Below are 27,885 nucleotides of genomic sequence, written 5' to 3'. Positions count from 1 at the left end.
ATGATAGAAAACGACATCAAATCGGAAATGTCAGGGATTCTCAGGACATCAGAACATAATTCTCACCATCCAGCCCAGGAGTACAGGTAAGGGAGGATTTCTTTTTTGGAAGGGTTAACGTGAAATTAACGGGATGACTGATCCGCGAGAGGACAAAACACCATTGTCCTCTCCCCGAGAGAACTGATTGTATACAGCCCTCATTCAAAAGCTAAATGAAGTGTTTTTTAATGCATTACCCGAAAGAAGTAGAGTCAACAGTAACATTAAAAACAATTGAATTTATATGCATAGAATCATAGAACAGTACAGCACAATACAGGCCCTTCGGCCCACAATGTTGTGCCGACCTTTACACCTCGCCTAAGACTATCTAACCCCTCCCTCCCACATATCCCTCTATTTTAAATTCCTCCATATGCATAACTAGTAATCTCCTGTCGAATTCAGCCGCCTCCATCGCCGCCCCGGCATATTTAAAGAAGTTAATGAATTGAATCGCATCTTGAGGCGGGCGGTACAAATGCAATGGGCCGAACGCCCGCCCTCTTGATTCTAAGGTATTTAACCTGAACTCTTATTGTGGAACGGTGTATTGTGACCCCCAGATCCGAATACAAAGTGTATTTTCAAAGTCTCTCGCCCCGTCCCTCCTCCCGTTGTTACACCGCCAGCCTGCAGCCCCACCCACTTTATTCTGTGCGGGGGCGGGTGGGTGCACTTTTTGAAAAGGTTTTAACTTTTAGCCCGAGATATATAGTGGCGACATGTCGGGGGGGGGGGGGGCAGGTTTGCAATGCCGTAGACTCGTGGGGAGGGGGGGGGGGGGAGGTGAAGGCTGGGCCGCGATACTCGTGTGCTGGATGGTTTCGTTATTGTTTGGGGGGCTTGTCTGTGTCTCACGGGAGGGTGCAGGCGAGCCCTGCCGCTGTCAGACCCCGGGAGTGGGTCAGCCGCCCGGGTATGTGTAACTCAAGGCTCCGCTGTGCAGTGTTGCTTTGGTTAAAGCCTCGACTCTCGCTGCCACACTGAAAAGGGGAAGGTGAGAGTTTGAGGAGAGGCCGGTGGCATCTGTCCACTTCCTGTGTTATTTGTGGGTCTTCGGTTACCAGAGCGATTCTGTGGTGGATGGACCCCATTGTAACAGTTACATTGACATATTAGCCTCCCACCCCAGTGCAGTACCAGGGAGAAGCTGTGGTTTTAGCAAGAGTTTCTTTCGGGGGGGTTTCGCAAGTCAGTTCTGTGATCAGTGGCTGGGGCTGGTGTTGAATGCATCAGTCAAAGATCGAATGGCCTCTCCTCCCAACAAGTGACAGGTTGGGTTCATACTCCACAAGAGGAGGCCATTTGGCCCATTGCTTGTGTACTTGCTCTTGTAAAGAGCGATCCAGTTGTTCCCCCGTCCTTTCCAGACTCCGGGGAAGATTAATTTGCTATCAATCATCTAGCTGTGAATTGATTCTGGTGCAGATTGAAGATCCAATGTGTCTATTTAACGGTCAACGCACCTTAAATAATTAATTCTACAACGTGCATTGAGGAATCTTTACACAATGACTCAATTTGTGAATGAAGGTATTATATTTCACTTTTCAATGGCAGTAATTATTTTTATCTTAAATATTTCCTTGTACTGAGGTCAGTGCTGTGGCACAGTGATTCATTGACAGGGTACTGGGAGAGAGCTGGGGAGACCTCTGAATTTAACCAGAGGTCTGCATCAGCTTATCTTCACTGGACGGTTGTTTGACATAGTGTCTCCAAAAAAAAATCCTGTTTGATTGGATAATCTTTCTCTAATGGGATACATTCAAATGGACCAAAGTTGATGGGGGTGAACCACATAAGTCACTTACTACAGTATGATGTTTCAGGTAGTCCAGGCTGGGGTAATACAGGGATCTTGTTTTGTAACAGTTCTCTGTAGGAAGCTTTGATTTTGCAATGTTGCCTCAAAATGATGTAATGCTGTTTCTATGGGTGGTGGATGGGATAGGGCCATGTTGGGGTGGGGAGGAGTAATGGGTTGGGTGTTGATGGTGTGTGAAGAGCCCTGCATTGAATCTTTTGAGATGACGGAGAATGTGCAGAGATACAACATACTTGGAAGTGAATTAATGCCACTGCTTTTTGTGCTTATGAACAAATTGAAAGGTCGCTGAAGTCAACCTTCAGCGGTGAAGTTGGGTTTCATTTAATGCTCAAAGGCAGCTCTCCACTGGAATACAGCTTGTAATGTACTTTTAACTAGTGGAGGTTGTGAAAGCATTCAGAGTGAGAGATGGGAGTGTTTTGTCTCTGCTGTTTGATCCAATGACATGCATCGTCCAGTTAAATTTAGTCAGGGCCAAACATGTGACCCAGCCATCTCCTTTCAACATCAAACCATTACAAAGAATTATCATTAAGTTTTAAGTCCCTTGTCCGTGACTATTTCTGTTTAAATGGTGATTGCAGTATTCAGTGTCAAGGGATTCAGATCAAAGAATTGACCAAGTCCAAAGTTTGTAAGGAAGCTGGATTAATGTGTTGATTGAAGCACTTCCAGGAGTGATTGTAGCTTTGCAGATGTCAGTTCAGGTCCTGCATGCTGTCAGCCTTGGCTGCTCCTCCGAGCCAGCTTACTCCCCTGATGAGTCAGCAGGACTTGGCATACAAATAGTGTTATATTCCGCCCCCCCCACAAAAAAAAACCTTTACAAAATATTACCTTTGATCATAATTCTTTTGCCTTTAAATCGACCTCAGTTAGAAATAGTGAGGTGATTTTTGCCCTTGCTGTTTGTCTGAACAGAAAGGGTGATGAGGAGCAAGGACTTTGAGGTCTGCCCAAGGATAGAAGTAGCAGGAAGTCGGACAGGGCACATCTTGCTGACATATCCCTTTTTAAAACTGTGGGCCATTTAAGGTTCTTCTGAAAATTGTAACTGCAGGGTCTGACTAATTATCAGACTGCTGGTTCGTTAGAACGTCGGCTCATTGCATCTCAGTGGGGGTTGGGTGAATCCAAATTTTGCCTGACTTGCAGCATCAGTCAAGGTGCTTCGAATAATATCTCCGTACTTCTGGAGGCGAGCTACTCTAATGGAAGTTGCAGCAACTAATCTGGATTTCTGTGCACTCAACGCACTATGGTGGAATGGTGAAAAAAGTAATCCCTTGAAAAAGTTGGGAAGATACCATTTATGACTTTGGGATCCAAACAAAAGAGATTGTAGCCTTTCACTGACATGAGGGAGGAAAGAAACATTAAATGCAGGATTAATGTTCTGCAACAGCACATACATTTGCAGATACAGTAGCAACGTTTAAGAGGCATTTAGATGGGCAAATGAACAGGAGGGAATGGAAGGATATAGTCCACGAGCAGGCAGAGGGGATTAGCTTGGACTGGCATCATGGTCAGCACAGACATCATGAGCTGAAGGGCCTGTCATGTTGTAATGTTCTACATTCTACCCAGGCAAAAGTGGTCTAGAGGAGAAAACCGAATTACTGGGATTCTGATGGCTTTGGGATGAAGTTTAGAGTGAACGTGGCTGCCTGGGGAGAGGAAGGAAGTTAGAGGGAAGGTCACTTGGGTTTGCTCTGACTTCATTTAATTGTGCTCCTCAGGTTTAGATGCACAGCAGCAGTGGCACTGAGCCTGGGCACTTACATAAATTGGACAGGGCAGTTAAAGAAAATTTTTTGGTGATATTATAAGGCAGTGAGCCAGGTCTATTCATTAGATTAGATTAGATTAGTTTAGTTTATTGTCATAAACACCAGAGTGCAATGAAATTTCTTGTTTGCATGAATCTCACAGAGAAAACAGTGTACAAGATAATAATAAATACACCAATAAATACAATAAAGAGCGCAAAAGAGCAGAATGGTGCAAAGATTGTAGTGCAAAAAAAAAAGTGACAATAGCAGAAAACCAAGAGAGGTAAAGTTAAGAGTCCGAGAATGTGGCAGCATACCAAGAAGGGGGTGTGAAGGTTCAGTAGCCTGAGAGCAGTGGGGATCTCTTGAGGATCCTGATTTATATCCAGCCTGTACTTTGCACTTAAATCAAAATCCTTTGTTTAGTTTCCAATCTTTAACTTCAATGTCCACACCTCTGGCTTTAAGCCTCAACACTCTCAAAGCCCTTTCTGAGATGAATCAGTCTGTTGCTTCTCTGCAGTCTCTCGTCCTGGCATAAGAACTTTACATAAATAATGACAGCTGGACTGCCAGAAAGAAATTTGCAACTTGCAACCTTTTGAATGGAGAGCCTGTGCCTTTGTAACTGCAGCTGAAGGAGTTCCCTGTAACTGTACAAAAATTGCTGTTTTGTCCTGATGTTAAATTATGATGAACTATCTTTTTTTACTTATTACTAGAATAAGACATGATGTCAAGAGTCCCTTTGGGTGGGGGAGGGACAGTCTCTAACTGGCGTGGGCCATAGTTACATAGTCTTAGCATAAAAGGGATTCCACTGATCTTCTGCCACAGTGACGGCAGCCAATCAGTTTAACACACAGGTCTGTAGAGACCACCGCTGCAAGGCAAATATGGGCCCTTTCCAAGGACACTGTGCAAATGTGTAATGTAGAAAAGAGATCTAATCTAGATTTACAATCATGAAATGCTTCAATATGATCTGCTTTATTTAGTTCTGCATGTAAACATTCCATGACTATCATGTATAATTTATGTTTATGTTTTTCTTGTGAATGCTGCTTATATGATGCTCTGTGCCTGTGATGATGCTGTAAGGAAGCTTTTCATTGCACCTGTGCATGCATGTACTTGTGCATATGACAATAAACTCATCTTTGACTTTGACTATTGGCTGTTTCAAAGCACAGTACAGTTCAGAGTTCTGCTCCCACACACAAGCCAGATGGGATCTGACTGCTGGGTTTGGGCTGGCTTGGTTCAGGGTCAAGTCAAGCTGTGGTGTTCTGGCACAGTGTATGATCTAGATCAGGATGCTTTGCTTAGTATTGCTGCAGATGTACATTCAATAGCAATATTAATGGAGCAGAGTATGTTTGTTTTTCTGCTTTACATTTGCCTCCAGATCAGGTATGGCAAAGTACTCAGGCTTTGGGCTTGGTTTGGTTTAGCTGCGGTCAGGTTGAGTTTGAGTTTTACTTTTATGCCCAAGGAGACCTCTGATTAGTTTTTCACTCCACTTTCTCCTGTATCCTATTCCTTCCAAGTATTTTTCCAATTCCATTTTCAAGTCTATTATTGAATTTGTATCCACCAGCCAATCAAAGATTGTATTCTGAATCCTCACCACTAACTACTTAAAATTGTTTTCCTAGTGCTGTTTCTGGTTCCTTTACCTTAAATCTGTACCCTCTTCCAGCTACTGGAATGTGTCTGTCATAAGTTATGCTATCTAGACCATACATGGTTTTAAACTATCACATTGCCTCTTAGCCTTCTCTGCCCTTTAGAGGACAGCTCCAGATTCCCCGGACTATCCAATAGTAATTCCTCATTTTTGGAACCCCTCTAGTAAATCTCTTCATACCCTGTCTCAAGCTTTCACATTCCCAGAATTAGGCACATTACTTCAGTCGGGACCAAACACGTTTTACATTGGTATAGCATAACCATCTGGATTTTGCACTCTCTGCTTTTATTGGTAAAGTTCAGACTCCTTAATCCTTTATTAACTGCCATCATCCAAGATTTCTGTGTGAATGACCTCCAGGGGCCCTGCTTTAACATTATGCCATTCAGCACCTGTTTCCTTTCCCCATTTCTTCCTACCAAAATGGATCACCTCTTCCCTTCTGCATTGTCCCCTCTGCCTTGCCTCATTTGTTCCACCTGCCTGCCTGCAAATTTCAGCTTCCTCGCTGCTTGCTCTACTTCTGTCACCTGCAGATTTTAAAGTTCTTCTCTAGACCTTCATGTAATCTGAATATCATTCAAACATTGTTGTCTTACAATAAATATTTTGAGGGACCAGTTTATAGTCAAGTTCATAGAAACACGTTGTTGGAGTATTACAGTTTGTTGCTGTGCTGCATGCCCCCTCCGCACCAAGTTGTTCATTTCTGTGAACCTTATGGAGACTAAATGTTTATTCAGAGTTTATCAGTCTACTTACAGCTGCATCTATGCTCAGTCACAGCGTCAGAAATCACAAACTGTTGCGCACTGAACATCTTGCTGTACAATTTTCTATCTCATTTTTTTCTGTGTGCTTAAAAGTGGGTGATGTCACTGGTAGTGATGTAATCTAGTGTTACAATCAAGCACTCTTACTTTTGCATGCCATCGTACTTTAATCCAAACTTGGCCACGGATAATGTTTAAGCAAAGCTTGTGATCTAGTGCTGGCTAACAGCCCTGAATGTCCTCCCACCACATCTCTCATCAGTCTTGGTTGAAACTTCCCAGTTTCAGTTCAACCAGAATGTAGAGACAGAAAAATAGCACTCACACGATGCAACTGGATCCTAAGCCAGGCAACAGTTGTTGCATCATCCACTCTTATTTACACTTTCAGACTATGTTTCAGTGTTTGTGGCTATGTCTGTTTATAATAAAGCAAAGCTACTGGCAGTTTGGTTAGGTGGATCTTTTGCATTTGATTTTAGTTTAGCACTTACACATTCACTTCCATTTAAGCAAAGAATGCTGAAGTGATTTACTGAAGGGCTTGGTAGAGGGTTGATGTTGCTGGACATTCACACACATGTAAGGATGATGTTAATCATGGGCCTCTCTATAAATATTAATTCATCTGCATCACGGTCAGAGTTAGCAAGATGTCCTGGGCAAAGGTATCAAAGTAAAATAAGGGAATTCATTCAGAATTTGGTTTTGAAGAGGAAAGTCTCAGGGCTCCTCTGATTATCACTGGCTGGTGTGGAATTAAACTATAAATAAAAGAGAAATTCCAGGTTTGATCACAATAATAAATAACAGGGCCTAAGTAACAATTCTCAGCTGGGAAACAATCAACAATTTTCCATGATGTCGTGGGAGAATGAATGAGAAAATAGGCCAGGGCATCTTTATCCAATGACCTGTATCAGTGCATCAGTGGGACAATCATTGAAGACAAAATCAAGTTTGACTGAGATATCTCCTTAGCCAAGTAGTTGGCTAAACCCACATTCCAAGAGGTCTTGGTTTGAGTCTCAGCCTAAGATTGATTCCTCTGAGTGGAATAAGTCTCTGGTGTCTGCCTTGAACCCTTGACCCTTTGGCTTGGAGTCCAGGCTGGTACCTACCACTCGGTGAAAGCCGGCGGATTGAGGGAGCTCAGGCTCAGGTAGAGGATCAGTAAGTATCTCCAGGGTGGTGGTGAAGGTCAATGGGCTGGGCCATTGGAACCAGCCTGTAATGGGCACTGGTAAAACCTTCCTCGTTCAGCCAGGACCCCATTGTAGTGTTGAATGGCAGCCCTGTGACAGACTGCCAAATCCCATTAGGCAGCTAGACTGGCTGATTATGATGGCATTCTCGAGAACAATGAGGTACCTAGATCGAGTATGGGGTTACCACATTTGCCATGCAGGCTGGATAAATTCTGAACTGCCCTTGAAACCAAGAAGACCCCTATGTCCCATGTTTTGTTTCTCAGGCCAATGTGTATGCATGGCTATTGAGTATGGAATGAGAGAGGAGATGGCTGCAGGGGTGGGACTGCACTCCTGTGCTCTTCTACACCACCCCCACCATGTTCCCCCAGCTAGGACTGGTAAAAGGGGCCTCTAGAATGTTGGAGCGAAGCACAACCCAGATGAGATCTTGTCCATCTGGTATGTGAAGGTTGGTTTTTAAGTTATGACTTCTTTCTACCATCCCTGGTCACATTCCTCCCTAAATACCCAACTAGGCAATTGACTTTAAGCTGACCATGTGAGCAAATTATTACCACTTCAGTACAGTTCATCAGCAAGCAGTCAGATGGAGGCTGGCAGGGGCTAGAAAATTACTTTTATCCACTTAGTCCTTCTCCTTTTGGGAAACTGCATCCATTGTTTGCACTAATAGGTAATCCCTATAGCGGTAGTGCTGGAATAATTAAAGTCATCCTGTGGGAATAGGCCAAGTATTCAGTGACTGTCCAAAGGTCTGGTGGAAGATGGGGCAGTGGCTGGCCACCAGCTTCTCCAGGTCAGTAGGGAAGGGTGCTGGTCTTGCTGGAGACCCTCCAACTAAATAAGCCAACAGTGGACCTGCTCCCGAGGATGTGAATGTGAACTTGATTTAAGGGGTTCTTCTCCTCCTGCATCCTCCGGCCTTCATACACTCTCTCCCTATCACTCTCATTAATTACCTCTGGCCACAAAATGAGAGACTAACATTCCAGAGACCAGACTGGGACAAAGCCAAGGTGGCATCAGAAGCGAGTTGTTATTTGTAATGTGAGATATTTAAGTCATTAATCATCTACAGAGCAATATTATAACTTTGCCTGCAAATGCTTCCTGTGCCCATCAAATGAATCGTGTTTGGATTGGGAGAGTGCTATTTAATGTAGGTTTTTATATGTCTATTTGCCTGCTGGCGCAGTCTTCTTAGAGAAGAGATAGCAATGGCAGTAAGATTATTCCAGTCCACACCGTCAGATATTTAATAAACACATAACTTATAATCTTCACAGGAGATTTTAAGACCATTTTGAACATTACTATAGCTCCACTACTTGTTTGCCTTTACAGGGTTGGAAGGGGTCAGGAATTGGCAGCTCAGTCCCAACACTCACGAGTAGAGTATAAGGTAGCAAGGCTCCTGCAGACTTTGCAAGAATTGATTCTTGTCATTTGTCAGATGCCACTACATTAGTCCCAATGTGGCTTTCAAGAGAGATTCTCCGCTTTCCCAATCTACTTAAGATTCTTCCTCCTGCTTTGCTACAACCCAGGCTTTGGTTGTTAAGAAGTGTGGCAGCAGGATCAAGGCCTATGATGACAGGGGAGCTCCCAACAAGGTTGGAAATACTGATTTTAAGATCCTTTTGATCTTGTAGAGGGTGGGAGATTGATATAGAAGAGTTCCGCAGCTTTGAGGTCCTGGGGAAAGACGAGTTTTGTTTTCAGTACAGTGTTAACGGAAAGAGAAAGAAGATCTGGGAGCAATAAATGAAAAACGACAACTCTAGTGATATTAAGATATTTGTATTTGTTAAGAACTCAGCTGCAAGGTTCCAGTGCCTAGCCAACATTCTCTTGGCTACCCTCCCCAGATTTCAATTTATTCTGGAATCTCAAGTACTAATACATTCTGCACACAAATGCAATGAAAACAGAAATGCTGGAAGAACTCTGGCAGTCCAGCAGCATCTGTGGAAAGAGAAACTAGTCAATGTTTTGCGTCAGCAATCCTTCCTCAGAACTGGGGGAAGAGTGGGAGTGTTTACAGTTTTCAGATTCCAGCATCTGCAGTTTTATATCCTCCATATACTGAGCTCCCTGCACTGGAATAAAAACACTTTGACAATATTAGGAAGTCAGACTGACATTGGAAACTTGTACTGAACCACTTGACATTACAACGTCATGTACCATCTCTGGAGTTAAGACACTGAGTCTGTTTCAAAACACAATCTTACTTAATGCAATGTCGATTGCTGAATTTCCAAGCACTACTGAGGTCGCTTTGACTCAGTAAAAAGACTTGTAGAATTAGGACTGAACTGATTTCTAACACACTTTGTTCATGATCTTGTTTCTTAGTATTGTGTCCTGATTTTCAGCCTGCTTATTTCAAACTGCCACAAGAATTGTAGGGAATACCTCCCCCAAACTAGTTTATCCATGCAGCAATGACTCTATTCTCTGCTTGGCCTCAGAACTCCAGACAGCTAGCTGCAGTCTCAAGCAGGGCCTTGTAAAGGCACATTGTATCTACTGCTGAGGAGTCCTGTGACAATAGCCTGGATGATCCATCTTCCAGATCTCCTTTGCACAAGAATGTAAGATTTAGTACCAAGGGAAGGCAGTACAGCCCTTCCATCTTTCTGTGCCATTCAATGAAATCAAAGCTGATATGATACTAGGTCTTAATTCTCCTTTTCTGCCTGATCCATGTAACCCTTGGTCCAAAAATCAATCTAATCACATCAATCTTATCCATTCATTCATCCATCCCAGCCTTTAATATCTAATGACCCAGTACCCACAGCCCTCTGGGGTAGTGAGTTGCAGAGATTAACAAACCTTTGACAGAAGAAATTCCTCATTATGTCTGTCTCTTTATCCTGAGATTATGCTCACTAATTCTTCATGGCATCTCCCTGCTCAATCCCCTCAGGACAGTTTGTGCTTCAATAAGTTCAGCTCACATTCTTTTAAGTTCCAGTAAGTAAAGGCCCCATCTGCTCAATTTTTGCCCTTCACCCAAGCATCAATCTAGTGAACCTTCTCCACACTGCCCCCAATGTAAGTATATCTTTCCTTAAGTAAGGAGAACAAAACTGCTCATATCAGACCTCTTCTTGGTGGCACTGTGATCAGTATCAGTAACTAACTGCAGTGTGGTAGGAAATGGGGACAAGGAGAAATCAAACAGTGCTGCAATGCACTGATTTTCTAACTCATTCACTTGGTTGTCTCTCCTTCTGCCATAGACTCTGCCTGCACAATCCGTGCCTACTCAATTCCCATAATGGTTAATGCAGCTCCCTTACAACTGTTGACACGGGCAGAGCAACCACTGGTTCTGTTGGCACAATTTCACAGGATCGTGCAGAGGGGAAGGTTTAATCACCATGCAATTGGCAAGTTCAGAGGAACGTATCCATGTCAAGTACTGAAAGCTTTATTGGCCAAGCTTTTCGTTCACAAGAAAGGCAGAACATAAAGGTGGAATGAAAATTTGAGCTTTATTTTGAATGATGCAGACTTTTGAACTAACTTGGCAGCAGATTTTTAAGTGGTTTCCCTTTAAAGAGCGTGCAGAAGGACTAAACCTCAACTGATGTTCCTTTTTTTAAACAACTAGTAATTTGTCCAGTAATTTGGAGTGGTGAATTAACCAAGCTGGATGTTTGCACACAAGATTTACTTCAAGCAGGAGATGTGTGCTGTCAGCTCTGACCTCATAACACATTCCCCTTCCCCTCCCCAAACATACAGCCTAACATTTCTTGGCAGGGGAGTAAGTGATTGAGAGGATGAGTTGAAACGTATGGGTGGTTTGGCCAGTCCTTGAAGTGGCAGATGGCATTCTGTGTCTGTTAAGTGCCTGCTGTCACTCCCACCCCTTTCCTCAGATTAATGTAAAGTTTAAAAAAAATGCAATTAAGGGGATAGTGAGAGACACAAAAGGCCCACGTGCCTCTGGTGAAGCAGCCGTTTCAGAAGACAATGGGGCCATCAGCCAACCATACAAGAGACAACTGTTGCCCATGATACGGGCCTGACTGGCTTTCAAATCATTTCCCTCTTGTTGTCTTATGATTTTAGCCAATTGCAAAACTGGACAAGGGTCACCTGACAGTAACCCCCCCTCCACCCCAGGTTTTTTTTTGAACTGCATGACTTAATACAAACTGCCTAGTTTCTGTTGCTATGGCGACCCTAATTTTATTGTTCTTTAAGTAGTGGGTGCGTTATTAATCATCGGGAAGCTGTAATTGGCTCTCTTTTGAATATTCAAACTGCTTTCTTTCTCTGGTAGTAAAGACACACAAACTGCCACTTTTATTTTTTCCCTTCATTCTCCTCCCTTGCTCAGTTTAATAATCCAGTGTCTGAGGCTGACACCGGTGTCCACAACACTTAGCAAAGTAGCTTGCAATTAGGTTTGTTAGTTTTTTTCCTACAAATTGCCAGATAAATGCAGGTACAATGTACTCCTGAGATGGATTCATAAATCACTACTGATCACTTGAAAATTTGCTCCACTTAAAGACTTCCTCCAGGCATGGTGTGCAGCAGTATCAGGAGAATAACTTTGGGAATGTTTTCCCTAGGCTGATATTTCCATCGTAGAAACATAAATATGTTAAATATACTTTAGGGTTTGAGTTTGTTGCCAGTAGATGAAGGTTTTCCACACTAACGAACCATATGTGAACCCCATTAAAAGCTAAATACAGCACAGCCCCACGTTACGGAGAGGTTGTGTTCCCAGAAAACCGTCCATATCACGATTTTTCTTATCACGAACCCTTGACAAAAAATTTTTGTTTCTTCTGCATTTTGTGCTTAGCTGGGTTTTCTTCTCACATAAATTCCATAGGAGCGAATTTTCAAGTGATTGTTAGTGATTTATGAATCCATCTCAGGAGTACACTGTACCTACATTTATCTGGTACCACTTCTTACAACAAAAATATACCAAAACACTTAACAGGATTGTTATCAAACAAAGTTAATACCAAACCACTTGAAGCAATATCAGAACATTTGGTCAAAGTTTTAAGGAGCATTATAAAGTAGAAGTGTCAGAGGAGATTGGGGAGGTGAATGCCATGCTTCAGGATTTGGGATGCCTGCCAGTGGTGGAGCGATGGAAATTCAGGAACCCAGTGACTTAATAATCAAATATAACCATGAATAGAATGACAGTCTTTGAACTTCCGACATGGTTCTACCTAGTGTGGTGAAGGGAATTGTATATCTGAGAACTTGTTATGGAGTCAGTGCCTCGTGGTGTTTGGAGAGAGGCACCATATCAGGCAATAGTTAGGAGATCCTGCTCTCTGGGCTTTACTATTCTATTACAATCAAATCTTTTGGAGGACAGATTGGGTGGAAGCCAGTAATCTTTTCCCCGGAGAGAAGGAACAAAGGAATATCATTTCAGGATCCTGCATTATCTCCGCAAGCAAAGCTGGTGCATGCTCCTTGCCACGGCTCAGAATGACATTTTACACATTGTCTTGAGCAGGCAAATGCCCATGATGTAGCACTCTGACAGACATTATCCAGGGTGTTCCCGATGCGAGGTGTCCATTCTCCAAGTATGTTATTGCAGTATAAGTGTGTGCCACAATTAGAAGAAGGTGTTTGAAAGCACGCTTAAAGAGAATTGTTTTTAAGAAAGGGGTTTCCAAACATGTGGGGGAAAGGACCACGTCAGGAGCAGTTCAACTGGCTTCCAAAGAGTGCCCAGACATCAAGGAGTAAAATGGTATCAGAATCACCTGGGTTGGGGAGCATGCCTTATGAAAACAGGTTGAGTGAACTCGGCCTTTTCTCCTTGGAGCGACAGAGGATGAGAGGTGACCTGATAGAGGTGTATAAGATGATGAGAGGCATTGATCATGTGGATAGTCAGAGGCTTTTTCCCAGGGCTGAAATGGTTGTCACAAGAGGACACAGGTTTAAGGTGCTGGGGAGCAGGTATAGAGGAGATATCACGGGTAAGTTTTTTACTCAGAGAGTTGTGAGTGCATGGAATGGGCTGCCGGCAACGGTGGTGGAGGCGGATACGATAGGGTCTTTCAAGAGACTTTTGGATAGGTACATGAAGCTTAGAAAAATAGAGGGCTATGGCTAAGCCTAGTAATTTCTAAGGTAGGGACATGTTCGGCACAGCTTTGTGGGCCGAAGGGCCTGTATTGTGCTGTAGGTTTTCTATGTTTCTATTTGCAGGGATGTTATTTTTGACCATGGTATAGTAGAGCAGTCCCTTAGGTGTGACCTGTATTTTAACATATCTGACTGTTGATTTAAAGTGATAATTGTGAGTCCAAGAGTGCGTTGGCAAACCCCACCCCCTTCAGTTTTTTGTTAAATTAGATGCAATGCAGTGCATTGATGCAGAGCAGTGAAAGACGGCCTGTAGCCTTACTGAAAATTACATTTCTTTGCTTCCAGACCCAGCCTCTTGACCCCAGACCCCTCCCAGCTGAGCGAGGATGACCTCCCAAGTGACCTGCAGTCCCTGTCCTGGCTGACATCTGTTGATGTCCCCCGTTTACAACAGATGGCCACAGGTCGGATGGACTTTAACCTGAGCACCCAGAATCCAACACTGACGACACAAACAGGTATCACTAAAGCAGCACATCAGCTGTAGACTATAATGCTTTCAAGGATGCAGTAAAAGTTGGTGTTGGAAAAAGTCACTTTGGACAGCAGGTGAATTACCTCATGTGATACCAAGCCTTAAGATCACAGAGTTTCTTATGGATTAGATCGGTTCAAAGCTTAACCCCAAGGACTCATGAACAGACTGTGAATCTCCAGTTTATAGAGAGGAATATTTGGAACTCACTCTCAAAACAGTATTTGGGTGGATTCTAAGTGAGGAGAGTGTCAATGCCACTTGATATGCCATACACAGTTTTCATTTATGAAGTGAATTTAATATTTTATATATATAGTAGTTCCCCAACCTTTCTACTTGATCCATCCCCTTCCACCCCCACCCTCCCCAACAGCCTTTTGTTAGTGACCACCGCTCCGTTAGGTGTTCTCCAGCCAACGGAGTGACTCATGGTTCTGATTCCAGGCCAGTTCCGAGCCACACCTCGTACCTGGAGGGTGAGTGAGATGAGTCTTGGGTTCCCAGCTCAGATTTCTTGTGCCACCTTTCTGGTGAAGACAGTAAAAGCTGAGCATCTCTCCTCATTGCTAGAGTCAAGATTAGGAGGAGTGGCCCTGCCACTTCACATTGTTCCATCGTTTATGCTCAGGTGAGATAATTTAATAAAGTTTAGATTTCCGTGTCAATTCCTGCACTTTTACTAGTGCTCTGGCCATCCCCCATACCATAGGCATACAACAACTCAAGAGTATGATTTCATGTGCAGAAAGATTCCAGTTAGACCATAAGATATGGGAGCAGAATTAGGCCATTTGGCCCATTGAGTCTGCTCCGCCATTGTCATGACTGATTTTTATTATCAACCCCACTCTCCTGCCTTCTCCCCATAACCCTTGACCCCCTCACCAATCAAGAACCTATCACTCTCTGCCTTAAATATACCCAATGACTCGGCCGCCACGCCCCTCTGTGTAACGAATTCCACAGATTCACCACCCTCTGGCTGAAGAAATTCCTCCTCATCTCAGTTTTTAAAAGGTCATCCCTTTATTCTGAGGCTGTGCCCTCGGATCCCAGACTCTCTTACTCATGGAAACATTCTATCCACATCCACTTTATCGAGGCCTTTCAGTATCCAGTAGGTTTCAATGAGATCCCCCCTCATCCTTCTGAATTCAAACTTAGGGGTTGGACAATAAGCAAAGGCTGCACGAGCAATGGAGGGAGATGGAGTCACCTTCTTACCATCCTTGATCACTGATGTAGCATTGGTGACTAAAGGGGTGGCAGCTTTCTTGCCAGTTTTCCACTGTATAGAACACTATCATGTCAACTGGTCGTGCAGGAGCACAGCTGAGAGTTTGGAGAAATTTTAAATCTGGTGTAAACTAAAGTCTCAGTGATAACATCAAAGTGGGTCATTCTGTATTTCACCAGTTCCAGTTTCAGTCTGGTAGAGTATTGCTACTTACTTCTCACCTTCAACGGATTCTCTTAGGCCTGGTGCTCCATGACATGTCCAACAACCTGACTCCAACTTCAGTACAAGGGACCATGATCCAGGTGCAGGCGTCCATGCAGCATGGCATTATGGGAATGAACACCATGGCAACTCATGGACAAAATGTAAGTTTCCAGTAATATTCAAATTGATATGTAATGAGTATTGAATAAACACTAATCTTTAAATATACAAAGAGATCAATAGTATTCATCTTAATGAGTATTTTATATTGGTGTTTACTATGGAAGAAGACAATGACAAAATATAAATGAAGTGGAAATGATAAGACCAAATAGATGAATGAAAGTTGATACGCAGGATGTAAGCGAAAGGTTGGCTGTGCTCAGAGTGGATAAGTCAAATGGCTTGCAACCTAGTTGATAAAGGAGGTGAGGGGATAGAGGTAGTAGAAGGGCTTGCCTTGGTCTTCTAATCTTCTCGAGATATGCAGGAGGTACCAGCAGATTGGGAAATGGTAATGTGTCACCCTTGTTCAAGAAAGGGTATAAGGACATCACTGGCAGCTGATCAGTTTAACATCAGTTGTGGGTAAAGCTCTAGTGAAATTCAGGGACATAATTATTGAGCACTTGGTAAGGTTTGTGTTAAGTAAATAGAGCTATCTTAGATTTTCTGAAAGGCAGGTAGTGTTCGACTAACCACTTGAATTTTTTGACAATAAAGTAATGGATGGGTATTTTACTAAAGCATCTGACAAAGTAACGCCTGAATGGCTGGTTGACAAAACTGAATCTCGTGAAAAGGAGGGCGAATGTCGGCTTGGATTTTTAAAATTACTTAAGGACAGAAAGCAGCAGGGGTTGTGATGAGTGGATATTTTTCCAGAATGGAGCAGAGCAGACAAATGATATTTCCTTGGGGTTAGTGGGAGGACACTATCTTTTGTTTGGATATATCCAAGTGACTTGGATATTGGAATTCAGAATAAAGTTTCAAAATTAGCCAATGAGGCATGCACTGATTTACTATTCAACTGCAGAAAGACATAGAACAGGTGGAAAAATAGATGATGGAATTTAATACAGACTAGTGTGAGGTGATGCCTGCTGGCAGAAAGGTGTGATTGCTCTACAGAGAGCCAACGTGCATTCAATGGTACTTTGACTTTAATCCCAAAGATAAATGCTACAAATATGTAAGGATTCTAAACAAAAAAGGGCCCAAAAAGGTCATCAGGATAGGTGACTTGCATTTGTCCAATTCCACAGTGAACACCTCAATCCTTTTCTGTAAAAGCAAGTTTAAGAGCTTATTTGAACAAGTTCTCCTGATGTAGGGTCTTGACCCAAAAACATTGACCATCCTCTACTTTTACAGATGTTGCCTGACCCGCTGAGTTCCTCCAGCAGTTTGATTTTTGCTCCAAGTTTTACTGTCCATTGGAATTCCCAGTTCATTTACTTCACAATGCTCCTTCTCCGATTAAAACCATTCTGCCTGATCTCATTCACCAATCATTACACTTAGAGGAACATTGAGGCATCCTGTCCTTGGGATATACAGTGAACAAAATCACGCTAGAATCTTTACAAGTTGTGATTTTTAAAAATATATATTAATGAGACAGTGTGACGCGGGACAGAAACAGGGCCTTGGCCCATCAAGTCTGTGCCAACAATTAAGCACCAATTTACAGTAATCCTACACTAATTCCATTTCATTCTCCAGACATTCCCATCAACTCTCCGCAAGTTCTAACACTCACCTACACACTAGGGACAACTTACAGTGGGCAACTAATCTACCACCCCACACGTCTTCAGGATGTGGGAGGAAACCAGAGCATCTGGAGGAAACCCACATGGTACAGGGAGAATGTGCAAACTCCATGAAGTCCCTACCAGATGCTGTTGCTCTACCTGCTGTACCACTGTGCCACCCCTGTGATGCTCCTCAGAGTTTCTCCTGACTCCCATCTTCACCTGCCAGGACCTGAGAAACCACTTGGAGACACAAGAGACTGCAGATGCTGGAATCTGGAGCAACACACAAGATGCTGGAGGAACTCAGCGGGGCGGGCAGCATCTACGGAGCGAAATGGACAGTTGATGTTTCTGGAAGGATATCAACCTGAATTGTCGACTGTCCATTTCCCTCCACAGATGCTGTCTGACCCGCTGAGTTTCTCCAGCATCTTATGTGTTGCTGAGAAACAAATTTATCACCTATCTTTTCTTTTTAATAAGTTTTAACAAAGTGCAGAAAATGAACAATTGCTTGGCTGTTAAAGAAAGCTGGAAAGAAACCAATTTATTGGAGAGGTCTGAGCTTCAAATCTGCTTATCAATTTCATTCTAATCCTTTATCTTCGAGGTAAGTGGGAGCATTTTACGGATGATGTTATTATGTAACAGAACAGAGGCTGCTGGGCAGGAGTTTCATAAGCAGTTGAAAAGAGAGACTAATGTTATTAATGAAAACTTTTTTTCCTACCTCTACCTAGATTTCCCAGTACTCTGTGGCAGGGCAGCATCCATCCGGGTTTCCGACACAGCAGTCCCTCTACCAAACCCATTCTCAGCAACTGTACAGCCTTTCACAATCTGGCCAGCAGGTATGGCACCGTTAATTGTTGGCACTCACACACTATCTTTGTGGTCTTTCAAGTATTCATTGTTACTTTGGGCCCAGCAACTAACCCCAGCCTGACAGATGTTACCCAGAAAGGGAAGGAAAGAAAGAGACATTTTCTCTTCTCCCCCCTCCCATTGGGTAGAAGATACTAAAGCCTGAAAGCATGTAACAAGGACAGCTTCTATCTTGCTGTTATAAAACTATTTGGTATTGGTTTTGGTTTATTATTGTCACTTGTACCAAGGTACAGTGAAAAACTTGTCTTGCATACCGATCGTACAGGTCAATTCATTACACAGTGCAGTTACCTTGAGTTAGTACAGAGTGCATTGAGGTAGTGCAGGTAAAAACAATAACAGTACAGAGTAAAGCGTCACAGCTACAGAGAAAGTGCAGTGCAGTAAGGTGCAAGGTGACAACAAGGTAGATCCTGAGGTCAGAGTCCATCTCATTGTATAAGGGAACCGTTCAATAGTCTTATCACAGTGAGGTAGAAGCTAACGGTCCCCTAGTATGATAAGATGGACTTTTGACCTCGTTATGGCCTTACACTTTACTGTCTACCTGCACTGCACTTCCTCTGTAACACTTTATTCTGCATTTATTATTGCTTTTCCCTCGTACTACCTCAATGTAATGATGTGATGAAATGATCTGTAGGGATGGCATGCAAAAGAAAGTTTTTCACTGTACCTTGGTACGTGTGACAATAATAAACCAGTTTACCAGAAGTCAAATTTGTTAAGTGACAGGCAAAGAAAAAAATTATAGACTAGTTCCTTTCCACTACTTTATGCTTATGCTGAAAGCAAACACATAGCTTAGGAAGAGTTCAGTCCTTACAAACCAAAATGTGATCTTGTGCTTAAAGTCTCTAAGAATATGACGGAGGAATGACTTGCTTCACTCCACCTGCACCTTTCCTTAAAGTGTTTCGCCCTCCAGTGGCCTCCAGAAGGAGTAACGTGTTTCCTAGATCTGTGTATGTAATAGCTGTTGAGATTTGAGGTCCCACTGTGCATTTTGCAAATATTGCTTCAAGCCAGCCCTCAGTAATGTGTTTCTGTAAGGTTGATGTCATGCAATATGTAGTGATATCATGTGGGGCCAGTGAGAGGGTGATTATTTAATGCAGTGCACAATCTTCTGTGGAACTTGGATGTTTAAAATAAACATCATGTTCTGCAGCTGTATCTGCATAGATGAAAACTGCTGTGCTTAATATTATCCTTCAGGCTAGGCAGTAAAAGGTATAGAATTAAAATTTCCGTTGTTTAACAGAGAATTTTATCTCGATTGTTTTCTGTACAATTCCCATAATTTACCCTCTTTTAAAACTGTTGGCATCGAAGCAGGCAGCTGATGCTCATGACTATTGGTGTTTGCTCAAAAAAAGTCTTGAAAGAAGCCTACCATCAACATCCTATTTTAGCTATTTCACCTTCAGATACAGGAACTAAAAGAAATGTTTTTAATTCTTTCATGGGGAAATGGGTATTTTTTGCAAGGCCAAAATTTATTGCCACTCTGAAGACCTGTGTGCCTTGCTGGGCTAGCTACTGGGGTGCCTAAGAGTTACTGTCACTGTTGTGGGTCTGGTGTCACATAAAGGCCCAGTTTGTTAAGGACAGCAAATTTATTTCCTTCATGGCTTTATGGCCACTATTACTGATAATTAAATACATTTGGATTAAAGCTACCAAAGCATCCCTGCTTCATCAATCTGAGTCAGTATAAAAAAACAGAAAATGCTGTAAATACTCAGCAGGTCAGGCCACATCTGCGGGAAGAGAAACAAGAGTTAACCTTTCAGTATGAAGGCCCTTCTTCAGAAGTGGGAAGGAGGCAAAAGAATCTTGTTAAGCTGCATGGAGGGGAGGAGACAATATGAATGTGGAAAAGTCTTGGGTTATTGGCTGTCTGTCACAACTGGTGACAATTTGATAGAAGTTGACAGTCCTGGCAAACCAACAAGGGTGACTGGTTAAAGAATTGGAAAAGGTGCAGCAGAGAATATTAGTCCCACATTTGTGATAGCACAATTATTTACAGAGTCATGCTCCCTTTACCTTGCACATCAACTTAACCTTAACATCAGACTAATATTCTCCACATCCACCCTCCTTGCAGTTTAACAAGCTTCTTTTCTCTCCTTCCTAGTTCTGACGGATGGTCTTCGACCTGAGGCATTAACTCTGTTTCTCTTCCTGCAGATGCAGCCTGACCTGCTGAGTATTTCCAGCATTTTCTGTTTTACATTTCCAGCATCTGCAATTTTTTTCCATCAACCTGAGTCTCTGGATTGCTATTTAATCATCATGCTTTGATGTTATTTTTAGTTTGTGGTAATTTGACTTTGTGCTCTCTCTCTCTCTTTTCAGTGCTCATCTGGCAATATCTACACCTCATCTTACCATGCACAGTCTCAGTATGTGCAGCCACGACTTGCTCCACACAACGACCAGGATCTCCAACCCAAGACTTACCCCAAACCCATCTACTCGTACAGGCATGTAATGACCCAATTGAACACCAGATTAGCTTATGGGATACTAATTTTTCTTTCAATAAAATGAAAAGATAAAATGATTTAAGATTAGCGGAAAGCTATGTTATAATTCCTAGTAGTTACAATGCTGATGTAATCAAGTATGATGTTTCCAACTACTGAATCTTCAAGCAACAAACAATCTGCTAGAGGAACTCAGTGGGTCGAGCAGCAACTGTAAGGGAAAAGCAACTTGTCGATGTTTTGGGTAGAAACCCTGCCAGTTGTTAACCTCTCCACCCTACATTGACAGCCGAATGAAGACACAGTCTTAGAGTAATACAGCATGGAAACAGGGCCTTTGGCTTAACTTGTCCATGCCGACCAAGATGCCCTTCAAAGTTAGTCCTATTTACCCACGTTTGGCCCATACCCCTCTAAACCTTTCATATCTATGTGCCTGTCCAAATATCTTTTAAAAGTGGGATGAATAGAATTAAACAGCACTGAGGCCTAGGGGCAATGTCTGGTGATGCTCAATGGCTTTATAAGATGGTGTGTTTTCTCTCTCCTTAACCCATTTTCCAAAAGATTGGTCTCAAAAGAAATTTGCTTTAAAATAGAGTCTGGGTGGCTCACATACATGACTGAAACACTTTGTGTAAAACAATGCACGTTGGAATGGATGTATTTCAGCATCACAGGGGCCAGAGTGCTGGTCTCGACCCAAAATGTCGACTGTCCATTTCCCTCCATAGATGCTGCCTGACGACCCACTGAGTTCCTCCAGCATCTTGTGTGTTGCTCCAGATTCCAGCATCTGCAGTCTTTTGTGTCTCTATATTATCTTTGTCTGAGTCAGCTGTGTGAGTAAGCCTCCCACCCCTCTCCATTTGTGTCAGCAAGTCTAATCCATTGAAACGCTCTAGGATGGAGACAGGAACAAATGTTCTCACCCTCATGTGAATCACCCATAGGAGATTACGAAAAGGCCAATGAGAAGCAAAGATTAGAAGTTAGATGGAAAAATGCATGGCGTATCAATGGCGAACCAAGAGAAAAATGAGGGTTTAATGTTTCAAGTACCTTCCTCAACTGGGATGCTTTAGCCAAGCCAGTTGAAATTGGATGGTTTTCACAGTGAATCTTTTATCAAGTTTAGATGCCGATTGCCATCTCTGAGTAACAGCCCACTGCTCCCCAAACCCTTTGCCCATCTCAATCCCCTAGCCATTATTGGTCACCAAACAGCTATGTCTGAAGTAGCACTGAGAGTTTTTTTTAATATGTTTCTCGCCCTCTTAACTGAAAGGAGTAGAAAGAAAGATAGGGGTGAGTGTCATATAGGGACACAAGTGAGATGGAAGGAAGGTGACAAGTAAATGAATGCAGATTCTGGATAGAAGAGATGGTGTGTCTGAAGGACTTCTTGGCTTTTTGGTTCAGTTTTGGCCAGAATGAGACTTTTCACACCTTAGGAGGAAGTGTAATCAATCTATCACAAGGGTTACACTAGCGTAAAAAGTGAAAATCAAAGGAAGCTTACCGATGTTGGGAATCTAAAGTAAAAAACTGAAAATGCTGGAAATACTCAGCAGTTCAGGCTGCATCTGTGGGAAGAGAAACAGATTTAATGCTTCAGGTTGAAGACCCTTCATCAGAACTGAAACAGTTGGGTGAAATAGTGAAGGAGTACTTCTCCTATACTTCTGATTTTGAGCTTGGATTAAATGAAATGTGCCTCCTTTTTCTAGCTTTTAAGGGTCCAAGACAATATGAATGTGGAACAGTCTTGGGTCTTTGGCTGTCTGTCACAACTGGCGACAATTTGATAGAAGTTGACAGTCCTGGCAAACCAACAAGGGTGACTGGTTAAAGAATTGGAAAAGGTGCAGCAGAGAATATTAGTCTGATGTTAAGGTTCAGTTGATGTGCAATGTAAAGGGAGCATGACTCTGTAAATAATTGTGCTAACCCCGGAGGGCTTGATGCTGATGTTGGGTTAAGATTTTCAATTTCCTCACAGCAGCATTTGTGATAGAACAAAAATAGCCAAGAACACACAAGCTTTAGAGTATTATCTGTGTACCATCTTTCCAGCCTTTGATTCTTGGATTTCTTTCATTGATAGCTGTCTGATTGCCATGGCACTGAAGAACAGCAAGACAGGTAGTCTCCCGGTCAGTGAGATCTATAGCTTCATGAAGGAACACTTCCCCTACTTCAAGGTGGGAGACTGATGCAAGTTCAATCATAAATTCAGTTCATTCTTTCTCTTTGTCCATCTCGTTAGAAAATCTCACTTTGACTTTGACCTTGATTCTTGAAACAGGAAATGCCTTATTCTTTAACTGACATCCATTGCTTAATCAGGATAACCAGTTATTAACATAAAAGAGATTTTTGGAAGCAGTTAGCACTAACTGGAAACAAATTAAGAGATCAAAAACATCACCAGCTATATCACTGTCACTCGAGAAAGGGGGAATCAACACAAAGAACACAGAAACAGGCCCTTCAGTCCACAATGTCTGTGCTGACCATGATGCCATATTAAAATAAACTTACCTGCCTGCACGTGATCCATACCCCTCCATTCCCTGCATGTTCATGTGCCTGTCTAAATGCCTCTTATATGCCACTAACATGTCTGCTTCCACCACCTACCCTGGCAGCACTTTCCAGTCACCTGCCACTCTCTCTGTGTAAAAAAAATACTTACCCTGCACACCTCCTTTAAACTTTCCTCCCTCTCACCTTAAAACTATCTCTTCTAGTATTTGATATTTCCACCCTGGAAGAAAGATTCTGACTGTCTACCCTATCTATGCCACTCATAATTTTATAAACTTTTCTATCAGGTCTTCCCTCAGCCTCTGACGTTCCAGAGGAAACAACCCAAGTTTATCCAACCTGTCCTTATAAGGTGATACTTTCTAATCCAGGTAGCATCCTGGTGAACCTCTTCTGCACCCTCTCCAAAGCCTCCACATCCTTCCTGTAATGGGGTGACCAGAATTGTGCACAATGGTAATGGGGTGACCAGAACTACGCACAATGGTAATGGGGTGACCAGAACTGCACACAATGGTAATGGGGTGACCAGAACTGCGCACAATGGTAATGGGGTGACCAGAATTGTGCACAATGGTAATGGGGTGACCAGAACTACGCACAATGGTAATGGGGTGACCAGAATTGTGCACAATGGTAATGGGGTGACCAGAACTACGCACAATGGTAATGGGGTGACCAGAACTGTGCACAATGGTAATGGGGTGACCAGAACTGTACACAATGGTAATGGGGTGACCAGAACTACACACAATGGTAATGGGGTGACCAGAACTACACACAATGGTAATGGGGTGACCAGAACTGTACACAATGGTAATGGGGTGACCAGAACTACACACAATAATAATTAGTTTCTGAATGTCTCTCTCTTATAAATTCCTCAGACTGCTCCAGATGGCTGGAAGAACTCTGTAAGGCATAATCTGTCCTTGAACAAGTGCTTTGAGAAAGTAGAGAACAAACTGAGTGGCTCATCACGGAAAGGATGTCTTTGGGCCCTTAATCCAGCAAAGATCGAAAAAATGGAGGAGGAGATGCAGAAGTGGAAGCGGAAGGATCTTGCAGCAATTCGAAGGAGCATGGCAAACCCAGGTAAGGGCCTTGGAATAGAGACAGGGAGTTGACATTTCCTGAGGGAAACCACTGCACTATGACCAGGTAACAAAGCTGCTGTGACACCATATCCATGCAGAAGAGAAGTGCTTTCGGAAAAGGAGAGAAAATTGGTGGTGGGCCTTTTCCTCAAGGACCAAACCTCAGTACTATCTGGAGCAACAATGAAGATGTTGGAGGAACTCAGCAGGTCAGGCAGTATCTGTGGGGGGGAAATGGACAGTCGATGTTTCGGATCAAGACCCTTCAGCTGAAGTGGTGAAATGTCTTGACCCAAAACATCGATTGCCCATTTGCCTCCGCAGATGCTGCCTGACCCGCTGGGTTCCTCCAGCATCTTGTTTGTTGCTCCAGATTCCAGCATCTGCAGTCTCTTGTGTCCCTCACTACCATCTGCTTCTCTTTACAGACGAACTGGACAAATTGATATCTGATCGGCCGGAAAACTGCAGAAGGCCATCAAAATATTCAGAGAGAACAATCCACGTGACAACACAGGTGCCATCCACACAAGGAAGCATCACAGTACCGCACCTCCCCCACCAGTCCATTACCACCCTCTCCTTGCACTCCCTGCCCTTGCATCACCAGATCCAGCAGCAGCAGCAACAGACGAGGATTACTCCCGACTCACCAGCACCAGCTCAGACCCCGCCTCTCCATGCCATGCCAGATATGAGCCACAGCCCCGTGCAGCACCAAGGAGCCAGCAGGGCAGCTTCAGACCTATTCTGCATAACGACAGATATGAGCACTGATGTCGATGCTCTGGACCCTACCATCATGGACTTTGCTTTGCACGGTGCGTAATCTCTGCAGAGAGAGAAAAATAATGAAAACACCTAATGGTGAAAATACCCTGCACGCCAGGCAGTATCTTGGGAGAGATCAAAGCAATGGACTCTTCAGGCCAATGAGGTTTATTGGGGGATGTCACAGGCTTTAAGCCATGCAGAGGCAGGAAAAGATGGGGAGGGGAGAAAGAGCAAAGCAAAGGCCTGTAGGAGGGTAGAAGAAGTAAATTACACAAAGGATAGAACATAGAACAGTACAGTACAGTACAGGCCCTTCAGCCCACGCTGTTGTGCCGACCTATATAAACACCTACTCCATGATCAATCTAACCCTTCCCTCCTATACAGCTCACACCCCTCCATTTTACTTACATCCATGTGCCAATTTAAGAGCCTTTTAAACATCCCTATTATATCAGCCTCTACCACCACCCCCAGCAGTGCGTTCCAGGCACCCACCATTCTCTGTAAAATAACTTACCTTTGACATCTCCCCTGAGCATTCCTCCTATGACCTAACTGATGTCCTCTGGTATTGGCCATTGCTGCCCTGGGGAAAAGATGCTGGCTGTCCGCTCCATCTATGCCCCTCATAATCTTATATACCCCATCAAGTCGCCTCTCATCCTTCAAAGAGAAAAGCCCTAGCTCGCTCAACATTTCCTCATAAGGCATGTTCTCTAATCCAGACAGCATCCTGGTAAGTCTGCTCTGCAGCCTCTGTAAAGCTTCCACATCCTTCCCATAATGAGGTGACCAGAATTGAACACAATACTCTAACCAGAGTTTTATAGAGCTGCAACATTACCTTGCGGCTCTTGAACTTAATCCCCCGACTCATGAAGGCCAGCACACTATACGCCTTCTTAACCACCCTATCAACTTGCACGGCAGCTTTGAGGGATTTATGGACTTGGACCCCAAGATCCCTCTGTTCCTCCACACTGGTTAGAATCCTGCCATTAACCGCATTCATGTTCGTTCTTCCAAAGTGTATCACTTCACACTTTTCCGGATTGAACTCCATCTGCCACTTCTCCACCCAACTCTGCATCCTGTCTATATCATGTTGTAACACCTTCTACACTATCCACAACCCCTCCAATCTTCGAGTCATCCACAAATTTACTAACCCATCCCCCACTTCCTCATCCACATTATTCATAAAAATCACAAAGATCAGGGGTCCCAAAACAGATGCCTGCAGAACCCCACAAGACTCCGACCTTCAGGCAGAATACTCTCCATCCACTACCACTGTCTGCCTTCTGTGGGCAAGCCAATTCTGCATCCACACAGCCAAGTTTCCATGGATCCCATGCCTCATGACTTTCTGGATGAGCTGACCATGGGGAACCTTGCCAAACGGCTTACTAAGGTCCATATACACCACATCCACCACTCTACCTTCATCTATTTGTTTTGTCACCTCCTCGAAAAACTCAGACTCATGAGGCACAACCTGCCCGTCACAAAGCCATGCTGACTATCCCTAATAAGACTATGCTTCTCCAAATGCTCGTAAATTCTGTCCCTAAGAATCCTCTCCAATAGCTTGCCCACCACTGACATAAGAGACGTAATGATGTTTCTTTTCTTGTGAAACAAGACATGTCTAGAGAGGATCTGCATGGGAATGGCAGCCTCATTAAGTGAAATTGTTGAACTCTAGTACTGAATTTGGAAGGTTGTAATGTGTTGAATCTTGAGTTGAGTAATTTTGGTGATATTTGAACTGAGCACCATTAACAGCCTGATGCTACTATTGTCAACATTTAGAACTGGGAACACTATTTTAAAAAAAGGGGGGTTTTGTTTAAGACAGCAATGAAGTAATTTTTGTCTCTCTCAGAGGGTTATGAGTCTCTGGAACACTTCCTGAAAGGGCAGTGGATGCAGAGTCTTTGAATGTTTTAAGACAAAGGCAGATAGATTCTTGGTAAAAGAGGGAGTGAAAGGTTACCTGGAGGTAGGTGGGAACACGGAGTTAAGATTACAATCAGATGAAGCATTATTTTTGAGAGGCAGTGTAAAGTGGCCTACTCCTGCTCCTAATTTGTATGTACACATGCCCTACAGCAATTTTTGTGCTGCAATTCCCGCGGACCAGAAGTTTAACAGGTTTTCAGCAGGTTTAGCATGATTCTGTCAATGTGCCTTTCCCCTGTTAAGTCAAATCTAAACCGTTTTGCTTTCAACCACCTTTGTCCAACAGGAAATCTATGGGAAGAAATGAAAGATGAGAGTTTTAACCTGGATACACTTGGTGCATTTAGTACATCTCCCCTCCGTCTCTCGGACTCTCCTCTCGGAACAGTGAGCCTCACTCCCGTGTCCAGTGGAAGTGAGAATTCTTTCTCTGACCTGCAGGTGACTGGTCTCTACACCACCTATGCCAGCCTGGAGAACGTTCCAACTCAGTATCTGAATTCGCAAGGGAACAAACCAATAGCACTGCAATGAAGAAAAGTTGCTCTGAACTGCCAGGAACTATTGATAACATGCAGCTTTGAATATAACTGTTCAGTCAATGCATGAGAAGTCAACATACATTTATAGGAAAGAGTTCCCGTGCCATTTTTTTGAGAATTAGGCATGTATAACTCTGTACTTTTCAGTGGTTTGGCTGTCTTATTTCAACTTCTGAATAAACACAATCACAGTACAGCGAGTACAAGATCTAGGAACTTAAGTGCAGCATTCATGTGGAACAGGTCTAATAAACTGAGTACGAAAACTACATTACCTGTAATGGATGCAGCAGGAAAAGATCCAAACCATTCTCATTAAATAAAATGGAGACTTTTGTAAAAAGAAAATTATATCAATTGGCTGGAATATAATAGCACTGATATGAGATG

The 27,885-nt window shown here is 43.1% G+C and overlaps 1 protein-coding gene across 1 annotated transcript; it reads left to right on the top strand.

Moving 5' to 3' along the window:
- foxn4 (forkhead box N4) lies at positions 1 to 27,487 on the top strand. Its single transcript, XM_052032394.1, has 9 exons — positions 1 to 86; positions 13,782 to 13,954; positions 15,452 to 15,579; positions 17,922 to 18,032; positions 20,434 to 20,561; positions 22,672 to 22,768; positions 24,002 to 24,209; positions 24,640 to 25,032; positions 27,240 to 27,487. The coding sequence occupies exons 1-9, from the start codon at positions 1 to 3 to the stop codon at positions 27,485 to 27,487; spliced, it is 1,572 nt and encodes a 523-aa protein (XP_051888354.1).
- The last annotated feature ends 398 nt before the right edge of the window (positions 27,488 to 27,885 follow it).

This window comes from Pristis pectinata, chromosome 17, assembly GCF_009764475.1.
Source record: "Pristis pectinata isolate sPriPec2 chromosome 17, sPriPec2.1.pri, whole genome shotgun sequence".
NCBI lineage: Eukaryota > Metazoa > Chordata > Chondrichthyes > Rhinopristiformes > Pristidae > Pristis > Pristis pectinata.
The sequence above is the reverse complement of the archived record's forward strand: the minus strand, read 5'-3'. Positions and strand labels throughout refer to the sequence as shown.

Coding starts and splice junctions, on each gene's coding strand:
- foxn4 (XM_052032394.1), top strand. CDS start 1: ATGATAGAAAACGACATCAAATCGGAAATGTCAGGGATTCTCAGGACA. Junction 15,580..17,921: donor TGGCAACTCATGGACAAAAT/GTAAGTTTCCAG, acceptor ACCTCTACCTAG/ATTTCCCAGTACTCTGTGGC. Junction 20,562..22,671: donor AAACCCATCTACTCGTACAG/GCATGTAATGAC, acceptor TTTCATTGATAG/CTGTCTGATTGCCATGGCAC.